Source organism: Penicillium argentinense (assembly GCF_028826775.1).
Source record: "Penicillium argentinense strain IBT 30761 chromosome Unknown utg000009l_segment0_segment0, whole genome shotgun sequence".
In the NCBI taxonomy this organism is placed as follows: domain Eukaryota; kingdom Fungi; phylum Ascomycota; class Eurotiomycetes; order Eurotiales; family Aspergillaceae; genus Penicillium; species Penicillium argentinense.
The window spans coordinates 2314812-2329266 of NW_026622668.1; the positions used below are offsets into that span (position 1 = coordinate 2314812).

Here is a 14455-nt window from a genome sequence, read left to right on the forward strand (position 1 = left end):
TGCTGACTTCATGAGATCTGCATTCCCGTATATCATCAGGATGCTGACTGCATGACATCTTCATCCGCATATAGATACCCTACGGGTAGTCCCATACTCCTAGCCACCGGCGGGCCACGATAACCTAAATGTCCGAAAAAACACAATTCGGGTATGATGATGAAATTGACTGACCTTCCGCTCTTTCTTTGCTAGGTAATATGTGCGGCAGAATTCCCATCCCGTCATAGATGGTAAGCTCCTTTCAACATTGCGGCAACCGTGTAAATATCGGACATTCACAACATCGTGGGGGCTGTATCGCATTCCGCCGGAGCCTCATAGCGCCATCTTCGTATCACGGACAATAGCTCTCTTGAAACCCCTCCGCGGCCCGCGAATATGAGCCGAAGAACTCGCACAATCAATGCCTTTTTTTCCTTTTATTGTTGGCAATGCCCCCCACCCTCTCCCTCCTTCCAAAATATAGAGCTGTAACGACATCAAAATGCCTTCTGCACATCACACCGCAGTCGACGTCCCAATTGCGGTCGTGGGCCTGTCATGTCGTTTTCCCGGCGACGCGAGCTCCCCTTCCAAATTCTGGGACATGTTGAAGAACGGCAAAGGTGAGCAGAGAGCCTCTTCAATTGTGAAAATCCGCTGCATTGGCAGTGGACTAACAAGAGTCCCTAACAAGATGCCTACTCACCCACATCAACCCGATGGAACTCCGACGCTTTCTACCACCCAAGCAACGGCCACTTGAACTCACTACCCACGAAAGGGGGACACTTTCTGAAAGAAGATCCGTATGTATTTGATGCCGCCTTCTTCAATATCACCGCGGCGGAAGCCATCGCTCTCGATCCCAAACAGCGGATCGCCATGGAAGTGACATATGAAGCGTTTGAAAACGCGGGCATGTCTCTTCCACGGATTTCTGGCACCCAGACGGCCTGCTACATTGGCTCGGGTCCCAGCGACTATCGAGGTGCAGTGGAGCGGGACTTCTTGCATAACCCTAAATACCATCTTCTCGGGACTGGCGACGAGATGATTTCCAATCGCATCTCTCATTTTTTGAATATCCATGGCCCCAGTGCCACGGTTCAGACCGCCTGCTCTTCCAGTCTGATGGCGACCCATCTGGCCTGCCAGAGCTTGAAGTCAGGGGAGTCCGAGATGGCCATTACGGGTGGCGTGAGTCTGATGCTCACGCCAGACTTCACGACACATCTTAATAATTTGACTTTCCTCAACCCTGAGGGCTTGTCAAAAGCTTTTGATGAGAGTGCAGGTGGATATGGTCGCGGTGAAGGTTGTGGGATCATCATCTTGAAACGGCTGGCCGATGCAATTAAAGATGGAGATGACATCCGTGCAGTCATCCGTGGTACTGGTGCTAATTCAGATGGCTTTACACAGGGTGGTAAGTATATTCTGTCGTCATGCGAACTGAGAGTTGCTAACGCTCTTGTTTGCAGTGACAATGCCGTCTTTTGAAGCACAGGCTGCACTCATCAAACAGGTCTACTCGTCCAACGGGTTGGACTACTCGACACAATATGTCGAGGCACATGTAAGTCAAAGACCTATCAGACCTAGGGGCCTTACCGTCACTAACCGCAGTATTAGGGTACGGGAACCAAAGCCGGAGATCCAATTGAATCAAGAGCCATTTATAGCACCATCGGGAAAGGCTCGCCCAAACCGCGCAAGCTGTTTGTAGGAAGTGTTAAACCCAACGTGAGTCTTGTGGATTCTCAGCGACATCTTGTCTGAAGGATGCTAACTTCAAAATCAGATCGGCCATCTCGAATCAGCGGCTGGTGTGTCGGGAATTATCAAAGGCATCCTATCGATGGAAAACAATCTGATCCCCCCAAATCTTCACTTCACTAAAGCCAATCCCGCGATTCCATTTGACGAATGGAACATGGCGGTACCCACCAAATTGACGCCTTGGCCCGCTGCGCCGACCAAGCGTATGAGCGTCAGCGGCTTCGGCATGGGTGGCACAAACGGCCATGTCGTCCTGGAATCGTTCGACCCGACCAATTTCAACGCTGGATCCGTAACGAGCAATGGATTTTCCAAATTTGGGAAGACCCGTACCAAGAAACGACTCTTCGTCTTCAGCAGTCACGACCAGGCTGGCTTCAAGCGAAATGCAGATGCCCTGGTCGAGCATCTAGACATCGTTGGTTCCGGAGCATCGAGCTCGGACTTCATGGCCAATTTGGCCCACACACTCTCCGGGGCCAGATCCAGTCTCTCGTGGCGGGCAACATGTATTGCGGAGAACAGGACCGAGCTCCATGACTATCTAACCACCAAGCCAGGAGACGGCGCCTCTCGGGATGCGAACAGTGCCATTCGAGTCCCACGAATTGGCTTCGTGTTTACCGGACAGGGTGCACAATGGGCGCGCATGGGTGTGGAGATGCTCGACCGCCCAGTCTTTAGGGACTCAGTTGCGCAATCGACACATTTCCTTCAAGCCATGGGTTGTGTCTGGGATCCAGTCGTAGAACTGAAGAAGACCCAAGCAGACTCCCGCCTGAGCCAGCCCGAGATCAGTCAGCCCATCTGCTCCGTGCTCCAGATCGCGCTCGTTGATGAGCTGCGGTCGTGGGGCGTGATTCCTTCCAAAGTTGTTGGGCATTCCAGCGGCGAGATTGCAGCCGCATACAGCATCGGAGCACTGAGCCACCGTGACGCAATTGCAGCCGCCTATTTTAGGGGTGTGGCCACTATCAGGCTTCGAGATGCGCCAGATATCAATGGCGGCATGATGGCGGTTGGCTGTTCACGAGACGAAGCAGAGGACTTGATCGAACAGTCGAAGCTCGATGGCACCGCTGCCGTCGCCTGTGTGAACTCACCGTCAAGTGTGACGCTGTCGGGTGATGTTGACACACTTGAGCAACTCCGAGCCATCTGTGATGAGCGTAAGATGTTTGCTCGAAGACTGAAAGTCGAGATGGCGTACCACAGTAGGCATATGAATCGTGTCTTTGGCACTTACGCTGAGTTCATTGCCGATCTTCAGCCTATACCTCGAGAGTACAATGAGAGCGAGGACGATGAAGTCATTCAAACTATGGTATCTAGTGTGACCGGCCAAGAGGTCGCCCCGGAGCTTCTGGGGCCATATTATTGGGTCCGCAACTTGGTCTCGCCGGTTCTCTTCTCCGATGCGGTCAAGGAGATGGTCGCTCCAGACGAAGCTGAAGGAGGTGATGACACTGTCGACCTACTAATCGAAATTGGCCCACATGGCGCCCTGGGTGGACCTGTGGAGCAAATTCTCGGTCACCACGGCGTCAAACACATCTCCTACAAGTCGATGCTGACACGCGGACGCAATGCTCTTGAAACGAGTCTCGAGCTCGCGTCCGAGCTCTTCCTCAAAGGGGTTCCAATTGACATCTCCCAAGTCAACGGCGATATGAACGCCCGTCGACTGACGGACCTTCCCCCGTACCAATGGAACCATTCCAAGGTCTTCCGCCACGAGACTCGTATTCAACGGGAGCTCGTGATGCGCCAATTTCCCTCCAAGAGCATCATCGGTGCCCAAGTCCCGATGATGGATGAGAGCCAACATGTCTGGCGCAACTTCCTCCGCTTGTCCGACGAGCCCTGGATTCGCGGCCATAAGGTAGGCAGTACTGTGTTATTTCCAGCCGCTGGCCTCATCGGCATGGCCATTGAGGGCGCGCAGCAGTTAGTGGAACCAAGCAAGACAGCACGCAACCTTCGTCTTCGTGAGATCTCGTTCTTTGCTGCTATGGCACTTTCTGAGGATGTGCCGACTGAGGTTATCATGCACATGCGGCCGCACCTTCTTGCAACCTCAGGTTCCACGCCAGCTTCCTGGTGGGAGTTTACTATATCCTCATGCGCTGGCATCGACAATTTGCGCGATAATTGCCGAGGATTGATTGCCATTGACTACACCGAAACAACCAGTGAGCAGATGGCGAGCGAAGATGCCAGCTTGGAGGCGTCGAGAATTGCCCACTACCACCGCGTCCACGAGGGGTCTTCGCACACTAACTCCAAAGAGGACTTCTACAGCCAATTCGAAAAGATCGCCTGGAACTACGGTGAGGCTTTCCAGGGAGTCGAGAATGTCCATCTTGGTGACGGCCAGGCCACCTACGACGTGAAGCTCGTCGATATCGGCGAGACCGCTAGCAAAGGACAACTCAATCGTCCATTTTTGATACACGCGGGTGCCCTAGACTCGATACTCCAGGGCTGTCTGGGGAGCACGTACAGGAACGGGAGGTTCGACATGGATAAGCCGGTCTTGCCGACGTTTATAGGCCAGATGGATATCTCGCTGGATATTCCGGGAGATGTTGGATATGTCCTGCCAGCGGTATGCGAGTCGAAGAGACATGGTTTCAAAGAGTTGTCGTCGAATATCTACACCTTTGATAGTACAGTGTCTAAGGTCAACCTATCCGTTCTTGACTACCGAGTCTCGGAGCTGGAGAACGATGCGGGTGAGCAGAGTGGTCAGCAGCTTGAGGTCGACCCGGCTGAGATCACATCGGAGGTGCGCTGGAACTATGCTCTCGAGGTTCTGGAGCCGGAAGAAATCAAAAAGGTGGTGTCCGCTGTTGCGGCAGAAGATCGGATTGTCGAGGTAGCCTTTTTCCATCTCATTATTCCATCCTAGCAGGCATCCTGCGGACGTTATTAACAAGCAATGCAGTTGATCCGTCTATACCTCCACGACAACCCGGCAGCCACCGTGATCGAGCTTGCACCCGATCACGAAGCACTTAACCATGCGATAATGTCACTGATGCCTCCCGGAACCATTCTCCCTAGCCATATCAAGTATGCTATAGCAGGCACTGGTAGCGAGTCTGAGGACCAAGGTGCCACCAGAAATGTGATTGGGACGCCCTTCAACCTGGGCGATTTGGATGCCCCTTTGCCCGCAGACATTGCGGCGGCTGATTTGCTAGTCGTTCCGCAATCCGTCAGCAATCATAATGATTTGGGCGCATTACTGACTCGTTTGACAAGTCTTGGCAAGTCCGATGCAAGCCTGGTTCTCGCTGTGGACAGCAGTTTGGAGGCCTCTGCGTCTGTTTTGGAGGCTAAGGACTTCCGACGTGTCTTTGATGTTGAGAAGTCAGTGGCTCTGTACAAGAAACGGCAACCAGAGCATGCTAACGGCCACACTAATGGCCATACCAACGGCACATCTACCAAATCCGACTTGGTCATAATCGAGCCACCAGCTACAAATAGCCGCATCAACGCTTTCAGCAGTGCTCTGCAAATCACTCTCCGCCACCATGGTTACCCAGTGGTGGTGGCCAACTGGGCCGAGATCAGTGCCCGTGCAGCTACCGACCTCGAGGGCAATACATTCATCTCACTGTTGGAGCTTGAACAGCCCCTGCTGGACGCTCTCTCGGAGCCAGATTTCCACAATTTCCGCAAGCTGCTGCTGAACAGCGACCGCCTGCTCTGGATCACAGCCGGCGACAATCCGTCCATGGGTGTGGTCGATGGCATTCGGAGGACGATGAGGAGTGAGGTGGCCGGTCTCAAGTTCCAAGTCTTGCATTTGAGTAGCCTGGAAACCGCGTTACAGTGTGGTCCAGCCCTTGCAGCACGTATTACGACGACGGATACCAAGGATGATGAGTTCCAGGAACGGAATGGTATGCTACAGGTTGCTCGGATCTTCAACAGTCCCGAGGGAAATGAGGGTGTGCGCCGTTGTCTAGAGGACTCCGTTCGTGTCGAGCGGTTGGGGGAACAAGAGAGACCCCTAAGGCTGACGATTATGAAGCCAGGACTCATGGACACTTTGACGTTCATCGAGGATGATCGCATGAAAGATACACTTGGAGAGACAGAGATCGAGGTCGATGTCAAAGCAACAGGTGTCAACTTCAAAGACATCATGGCGGCCATGGGCCTAGTCGAAGTCTCCCTCATCGGCCAAGAAGCTAGCGGCATCGTCACGGCCACTGGTAGTGCAGCAGCCTCACGATTTAAACCCGGCGACCGGGTGACGCTTCTCTGGGAGGGCATGCATGCCACTAAGCTCCGCATCGACCACCGTCTTGCCGTGCACATCCCCAACTCCATGTCTTTCGAAGAAGCCGCCGCCCTACCAATGGTCCACACCACTGCCTACCACGCACTCGTCAACGTCGCCAAACTGCGCCCTGGCCAATCTGTCTTGATCCACGCTGCTGCCGGTGGTGTCGGCCAAGCTGCACTGCAACTAGCTGCTCACTTAGGCCTAGTGGTATATGTGACCGTTGGTAGTGAGGATAAGCGCCGTCTCCTGATTGAGAAGTATAACGTGCCAGAAGCGCATATCTTCCACTCCCGTGACACTAGCTTCGCCAAAGCTATCAAGCGCATCACGGACGGCCGCGGCGTCGACTGCGTGCTCAACTCGCTGTCGGGCGAATTGCTCCGTGTCTCATGGACGTGTCTCGCGCCCTTTGGCACGTTTGTCGAGATCGGGCTGCGTGATATCACAAACAACATGCGTCTGGACATGCGTCCGTTCAGCCGTAGCACGACCTTCGCATTCATCAACATAGCCAATTTCTTCGACGCGGAGGGTCTTGATGCACTGGGCCAGATCCTATCGGACGCCTTTGCTCTTGTGCATAAGGGAGTTCTGGGCGCAGCGTACCCGCTGACAGTGTACCCTGTTGCGGAGCTTGAGACGGCTTTCCGTACCATGCAGCAGGGTAGGCATCGTGGGAAACTAGTCCTCTCGTTTGGAGATGATGCTCAAGCACCCGTGCTCTGCACGGCTAAAAACAGCCTGACTCTCAATCCCAACAGCACCTATCTCTTTGTCGGCGGTCTCGGCGGCCTTGGACGCAGTCTGGCGCGTGAATTTGTTGCCAGTGGAGCACGACACATCGCATTTATATCCCGCTCTGGCGATTCCAGTGCAGATGCCAAAGCCACAGTCCAGGACCTCACCACTTTCGGCGCCGTTGTCAAAGCTTACCGTGCAGACGTAGCAGATGAACCTGCCTTCCTCTCCGCCATGCAACAATGTGCCACCGACCTCCCGCCCATCGCGGGCGTGGTCCAAATGGCCATGATGCTGCGTGACACTCTCTTCGAGAAAATATCTTACACGGATTGGACGCAACCCATGCGGCCCAAGATCCAAGGCACACTAAATCTGCACAATTACTTCTCGCCCACACACCCGCTGGATTTCTTCATCATCTGCTCCTCCATCTCCGGCATCTTCGGCTATCCAGGCCAGACTCAATATGCCGCCGCCAACACGTTCCAAGACGCCCTCGCCCGCCACCGTCGCAGCCAAGGCCTCAAGGGCGTGGCTGTCGATCTCGGTATCATGCGCGACGTTGGAATTCTAGCCGAGCAAGGCACAACCGGCAAACTCGCTGACTGGGAAGCCATTCTCGGAATCCGCGAAAAGCCCTTCCACGCGCTGATGAAGAGCCTGATCAACAGCGAGTGGAAAGGAGACTCGTATCCTGCGCAGGTGTGTACCGGCCTCGGGACGGCAGATGTCATGGCCCGATTCGGATTGGAGCGGCCGGAGCATTTCAGTGATCCGCGGTTTGGCCCTCTGAATGTGTTGAGTATTACATCTTCGTCCTCGTCCACAGACCAAGATGCCTCATCCGCTGCATCATCACCCTCCACACGTCTCGCTGCCGCGTCCACCCTCGATGAAGCCGTGTCAATCATTACGGATGCACTCGTACACAAGACGGCAGAGATCCTGCAGATGCCCTTGTCCGAGGTAGATCCGGGTAGGCCAATGTATCGGTATGGAGTGGATTCGCTGGTGGCACTGGAGGTCCGCAATTGGATTACTAGGGAGCTGCAGGCGAATATGGCGCTGTTGGAGATTCTGGCAGCGGAGCCAATGAATGTGTTTGCGGGGAAGATAGCGGAGAAGAGTAAGTTAGTTACAGGGAGAAAGTAGAAAGGGGGAGCGTTATGGATAGAAGAACAAGAATAATAGAGGTAGATCTGCACACGGCCCAGAGGCCGGCCCAAAGCCCAAATCGGCCTATTTAGCCCAAAGTGGGGTATACAGTATTTATATAGATCTTGGGTAATTTGCATAAATTAAAGATTCAGCCGGTGATGAGTGGAAACGCAAGGAACTTGGCTATGTGCTTTTTGCTATTAAAGCTAGTGCTATAATCAGATCCGTTCAATGGGCTCTATGGGCCGAAATTTTCAAATAAATTCAAATTGAATTAAAATATATAAAGATGGTGGGAGAGCAAAACCAGCCGCACTGATTGACTCGATAACAGTCACCCATTCACGATTTCCAGGCCGTAGAATTGCCCGACGACCATGACACTCGGCTCGAGTAACCACCTTTTGTGCTGAAATAAGGCCCATCGCGAATCCAGTCTCATCAAATTTGTAGATATCGTCTGATTGGATGCCGTTCTTATTGATCACATTTTGAACGGTGTTAAACCACTCACGTAAGACCTTTGGGCCCCTCATTTTGAGCACGTTAATAGTCGTGGCGTCTTGAGAAGCATGTTTGCAGCTCTTTTTGGCGATTGATAAGATTTGATGCCCAGTTTTTTCCAAATGTTGGTAGGGGGCTGTTTCCACGGTCGGCAAGTAGAATATTCGCCATTTCTCTCACACTTGAGGGCCTGGGCGTTGCACCGCGTGAATCCATTGAGAGTATCTACTGTACAAGCGATTCTTCTTCGAACTTAGTCAATTTATGACTATTGACGCACACCGGCGGCGGACTGTACCCTCAGATACGTTATATGTCTTGCCTGCAGCGCGAAGACTAGGAAATTGACCGCTTTGAAAAGCCTGAACAGCTAATAAGATTCGGCCCTCACGATTAGCCGAATCATGGCTTGATTGAGCGTGTTTTGGTGGCATGGTGGGTGGTTGAACATAGTGGGTACGTGAAGGGGCGCGATTGTTGGTGGGGCGCGTCACTCACTTGGGTGCGTCACTAGCTTGGGAATTACGTTAGTTAACGTAAGTCTCCTCACTGCATCGACAAATGTGGGAACAAATTTCCCATTCGCGAACCTCTCGTGCAGCAACGCGCTTATATTCAGAGGAAGTGAACAAACAAAGAAAGGCTGACATCGGCGAGGTAGAGCATCGGAGGTGAGCGATCAGAGCTGCTCAGGGCGGCAGTGTTACCGTCACCTCTTTTACATTATGGGTCTTTTCAGATAATCCCTCTCGAAGCAACACACAACGTTAGAATTCAAATCTAGATGGACTTCAACTCCCTAAACTCTATGCCTACAATGTTACAATGCAATGAAAACGTCGTATGTCAAATGCATTCCTTATGACAAGGAGAAATGCCATAGAAGCAAGACTAATATGTGTCACCATGTATCTATCCTTTTGCCTCACACCCGTATGTCGCCCTGTGCACCGGAAAAAAGCCCACGCAGAGATCGACCCCAGGTCCGAGGTCAAGAACAGAAAGTGAAAAGCAGAGAAGAACGCCAGAATCCTCAAACCCGCCCTAATATGTGACCCCCAGATAAATCAGTGTTACCGGCAGTACTGTACCACGCCGTGGAATCCACAAAGTCCCAAGACCGCCAGAATCCGCCGATAAAGATAACGCCAGGAATGTGCAGGAGATAGACAACGTGGCCGGAGCGCACGGAGAGAAAATGAACAAGGGAAAAAGAGCGTACGTGCCTGTCGTTTAGCCCTCGACCGTCTCTTCCTGTCCATCCACGCCTGGAAATACCGAGGACGGCGCTCGCCTTCCAGCACCATAGACCATCTCCATCAACTTGGCTTTTTGCCGCTCGCGTACCGATCGCAGGTAGTCGTATGTCCCCTCTAATCCACGGATCTGTCCATCGATGACAGCTTCGACCGGACCGAGCATGCGGCCTGCATTGGCGTTACCTGCTCCTGAAGAGCCCCCTTCCACGCCCATGAAGCTGACGGAGTCATTTCGCCGTACGAGTGGACTGACCAATTTCCGACGTAGCGTCTCCAGATTCACTTTGAGAGTGAGGAGACGACCACGATGATCGACGAGAAGGTGTTTGTTTGCGACAGTGCGACTGCGCACGTTGGCGAGGAGTTTCTTGTTCTTTTCGTATTTGCGAACCACCGCGGCGTTGGGACCTAGGACTCGCGTCCATAAGGAGCTAAGCATTTCGCCCTCCGCGCGTTCTTGGGCATCGGATTCGCGGACCACGGTGCGTTGAAGGTTGAGGAATTGGCGATCTATTGATTCAAAGAGGGTGAAGAGGGCGGTGGAGTGTGTCAGTTCGCTGTTGATGGATTCTTCGAGGACGGAGAGGAACTCGGTAAAGGTCCGAGTGAGAGTGGCCCGGGTCCGTTGGGCAGACGTTTGCCCGAAGACTGCCATCACGAGGTGTCCGAATGGGGTCGTGGTTGTGGATGCAGATACACCACCATCGACAACTTCTGCCGTGCGCTCCAGCGCCCCTAGTCGCGAGAGCATGTTGTGCACATTATCAAACACGATTGTCGGAAGAGAGCTGGGTGGTTGGGCGGAAAGAGTCTCCAATTCCCGTTTTGCCCAGTCCATCACAATCAGAATCGAATCGATGTCGGAGTCGACATTTGCGAAGAAGCGGGTCAGCTCCAGAGAGAGCGACTTGAGCGAATCAGATAGTTCATCTAGCTGGCCCACAATGATGGGTGCGCTGGTCATGTTCGTGCCTCGCACGGATTCGCTCAGGTCCCAGACAGCCACGCCGGTTTCCTGGAGGGTCCCGATCTGCTGGACGCCATTTTCGGAATAGTAGATCAAGGGCTCGAAGGAGCGCGCAAATCCTGATAGCTTCACCAGATCCGGAATCGATTGCGGGAGGCCTGGGAGGAATAGAGCACGCATGAAGGCCACGGAGATCAAGAGCACCAATACCGACAGAGTGGTGTTGGACTTGGAACTAGTAATGTGCTCGAACTTCCTGCGCAAGTAGCCGCAGATCGCGGCAATGGGTTCACGGTGCTGGACTTCTGCGCGCACTGCAAAGCGGATGTCTTAATCGCCATGCGCAAGAACAAGTTAGTGTTGTTCATGTCTGCAGGAGAAAGGAGGTTGCCCCCCTTCGGATCAGGCAGTGCCTACAGTTACTCAGATTCTCCGCTCCAAAGCCCAATCCGTCATCCTCGGGGCCCTCGCGAGTCGCGCCGGGACTGTGCGCCGGACCAGGGCTGGGGGATCGTCCTTTCTGTGGGGTGCCTGCTCCCATGGGCAAGGGCACATTGGCAGCGATGGTCACATCGCCTGTCTCGGCCTGTTCATGTGCTCTGCCCTTGGCGGGCCCTTCGAGCGCATCTTCATACTGCGGGCTGGCCTCCCGGGATGCTGCGGGCGAGGCACTCAGTCCAACTGTGGGCTTCAAGTCGGGTCGTTCGTGGATCCTGTTCTTGCGCGCATGCGCATATGGTTGATGGCGGTACCACCCACTGCCCTGGATGTAATCATGCTGTCGCAGACCAGGCGGCGACCAGCGCTCCATCCCGGCTGGGTCATCCAGCTCGCCGTCCGACTCTTCGGACCGGAAGCCCGAATGCTGCGAGGGCAGACCAAAAAGTGGAGATCGGTGCGCATTGCTATTGTTCTCAAAATCCTCGAGCGACGCATCCAGCGACGGATGGTCATCAAAGACGTTGTCCAGTTCGTCCAGCATGGCGGACGGCGTCTTGCGGTGTTGGCGCTTCAGGTCGAGGGGTCGCAGCGACGCAGCGCAGGCGTCCTTGCGACCGGGTTTCTAGGAGTGACCGAGGGTGGCTGGAAGAAATGGCTGTATGGGCGGTTAGTAGCAGCGCCCGGGCGTTCTTGGTTTGCGCTGGTGGTGTACGGGGTTGTCTGGCAGGCAGAACAGAGTGGCTGGAGATCAATCGACCCCGCGCGCCCAGCAGTTGCGATGCGACCAGGTGCGATGCGACAAAGGCGGTAGTGGGGGGTTGTTGTTTGGGGTCCTTTGTTGATGGTGGGTGGGGGGAGTATCGTCGGTATAGTTGAGAGGAGTTCAGTTTGCGTTCGACCTCAAGCAAACGAAGGTCGAGCCACGAGAAGCGCAAGGTGGTTTTCAAGGACGATGAAGCAGTGCGCCTCGTCGAGCAATGCGGGAAATCGAGGACTCCTCACCTGCAGAGGAGGCTGGGCCAATCACCCGGAGTCATGTGGTGTACATGGATGCCCTCGACGGAGCGGGTCCCCAGATGTACCGCCCAAGTACTTCAAAGTACTTCCAGACACAAACATCCCCCAGATCGACCTGGCGCGACCTAGATGATACCCAACCCCCGTGCCAGACCGCCATTGTGGCCCAATCGATGTGTCGCATCCCACTGAAACACGTCTGCATCCTCCGGTATGCTCTTGACTCGTTGCGGCCATCGTCCATTGTTGCAGTACTCTAAGGTACTCTCCTGCCGTGCCTTTGGCGCTGCTCTGCCCCCGTCGCCAACCCCTGCTCCGATCCTCCCCAAGCCCCGGCATGGGTCAAGGGGGCGTGGGGATCGACGCCTCCCCCGGACTTTGACCAGTACCTGCAGCGATGTGCAGAGGTGCAGCTAATTACGGCAGAAACATGTGAACAGAGAGAGAGGAATTCAAATCTATTGCGGGTCAACCTTTGGTAATCTCCATAAAATTACATGCCCGCTCCCTCGGATGCCCGGAAATCAGCCCACGGCGCCAGAAACCTATCCCAGGCGTCTATTTGTTCCAGAGACGGGGTGTGAGAGAACGAAGAAAATGCCGTGTGGGGTAATCGAAAAAACGTCAAGTCATTTAGGCAGTGGACTCCTTAAGGTAGCTGTAGAGAGCGAATTAGCAGTTGTTCTGCGCGGGAGCTAAATGGCGCTCTGGAGATTGGAGTATCGGAGAACGTACGTGATGAGGTCGTTGCGCTCCTTGCCCTTCTTCAGACCACCGAAGGCCATCTTGGTACCGGGGATGAACTTCTTGGGGTTCTCGAGGTACTTGAACTGTAAAGCGTAGACGGGTTAGCTGCGGTCTCGTTGCATGATGGGGATTGAGGGCTGCGTACCAGAGAGTTCTCGTCCCAGGTGACACCGGCCTGCTTGTTGGCGTCGGTGTAGGCGTAGCCGTCGGCCTGACCAGTCTTGCGGCCGAAGAGACCGTTCAGGTTGGGGCCGACCTTGTGGGGGCCGCCAGCCTCAACGGTGTGGCACTGAGCGCAACGGGTCTGCGAAATTGAATGTTAGCGTCAGGTTCCTGGAAATTCTGGGGATCTCGCGGGAGTATAAAGCTAACCTGGAAGAGCTTGGCACCCTTGGCAGAGTCACCTGGAGCAGGAGCGGGATTAGCGGTGCTGGTCCTGGTGTCGGTGGTAGCCATGGTAGCAGCTTGGGTTTTAGCCTTGGCCTTTTCGATAGCCATGTTGGTAGTAGCCTGGGCAACCTGAGCAGCAGCCTGAGTAGCCTGAGCAGCAGCCTGGGCAACCTTGCCCTTGGCTTTCTCGAGCTCGCCGTCGCGCTCCAGGATGGAATACATGAAGAACATGTCGAAAAGCGTAGTCATACTGACAGCCCGGGCACCGCAAGCGCGAGTCGGGAACGTGAAGGTATGGGTTGGTGTGTAAATGTGGTAAAGAAGGAGAGGTGCGATGTCGCAGAGGTTCGCTGAATATACGAAGCGAGTGGTGAGAGAGAAATGGATTGGAGTGTGTGCGTGCGATCGGTCTATTGCCTGGACAGCAGATGCGCGCCTCCCAGTGAATACTGTGACGGCACTTTCCGTGTCGGCGGCAACGACGGCGATGGCAGAAGTGACCACCGCCAGCCAGCGCCAATGCCACCTTCACATCACTTCTCTCCAATCTCACCGACAGTTTACCCTGAGGCATCGCATCTCACTCCTCTTGTTTTATTCCACCTCCGGTCAACACAAACACACCAACCGCACCCTGTATCCACGATTCCGCGCAAACACGCTCGCGAAGGCAGAAAGGGAGGCTGGCTACCATGGTCAGGGAGCGAGAGGGAGCTTACCGGGAGCGAATGAAGCGTCCTTGCCCATTGTGAATGGTATATATAGGGGTTTGAAGGGGAATTGGAGACTGTACAGGAGATGACAGAGATGCAAGTTTTTCCCAGAAACAGTTTTCGCATTTGTACCGCGCCCCCCGGCTCCCGTGATCCGCCCGTCGGCCAATCAGCGCGCGGCTAATTCAACATTGCGGGCGCAACCGGGACACTTCGGTGAGTTCTCCTGTGCTCGAATGCTCTCGACGACCCTGCACAACCGCGTACAGACACTCGGGACGCACACAGAAGTCTCTAACTACGAGTATTCCGTTCGATGGCACTTCTACAATCGCATTGATCCTAAACAGCCCACGCCGACTCCTCCGCAGAGCCTCCGAGACTTGAACTTGCCATGATCTCATGCCTCATCATCCCCGACCTGTTCGACAGGGTTTCGCCCCTGGTCCTG

The 14455-nt window shown here is 54.3% G+C and overlaps 3 protein-coding genes across 3 annotated transcripts; 1 reads left to right on the forward strand and 2 right to left on the reverse strand.

Annotated features, from left to right (window-relative positions):
• Positions 1–487: 487 nt before the first annotated feature.
• N7532_008459 (type I polyketide synthase) lies at positions 488–7960 on the forward strand (the record flags this gene model as incomplete). Its single annotated transcript, XM_056620951.1, has 6 exons — positions 488–608; positions 680–1411; positions 1467–1561; positions 1618–1728; positions 1787–4642; positions 4712–7960. The coding sequence occupies 6 exons, from the start codon at positions 488–490 to the stop codon at positions 7958–7960; spliced, it is 7164 nt and encodes a 2387-aa protein (XP_056471757.1).
• Positions 7961–9703: 1743 nt separating this feature from the next.
• Positions 9704–11678, reverse strand: N7532_008460 (uncharacterized protein; the record flags this gene model as incomplete). The annotated part of the gene is made up of 2 exons (XM_056620952.1): positions 9704–11010; positions 11114–11678. 2 exons carry the CDS (start codon positions 11676–11678, stop codon positions 9704–9706), a joined length of 1872 nt encoding a protein of 623 aa, XP_056471758.1.
• Positions 11679–12787: 1109 nt separating this feature from the next.
• On the reverse strand, positions 12788–13540 carry N7532_008461 (cytochrome c; the record flags this gene model as incomplete). Its single annotated transcript, XM_056620953.1, has 4 exons — positions 12788–12812; positions 12890–12984; positions 13047–13205; positions 13274–13540. 4 exons carry the CDS (start codon positions 13538–13540, stop codon positions 12788–12790), a joined length of 546 nt encoding a protein of 181 aa, XP_056471759.1.
• Positions 13541–14455: the final 915 nt, after the last annotated feature.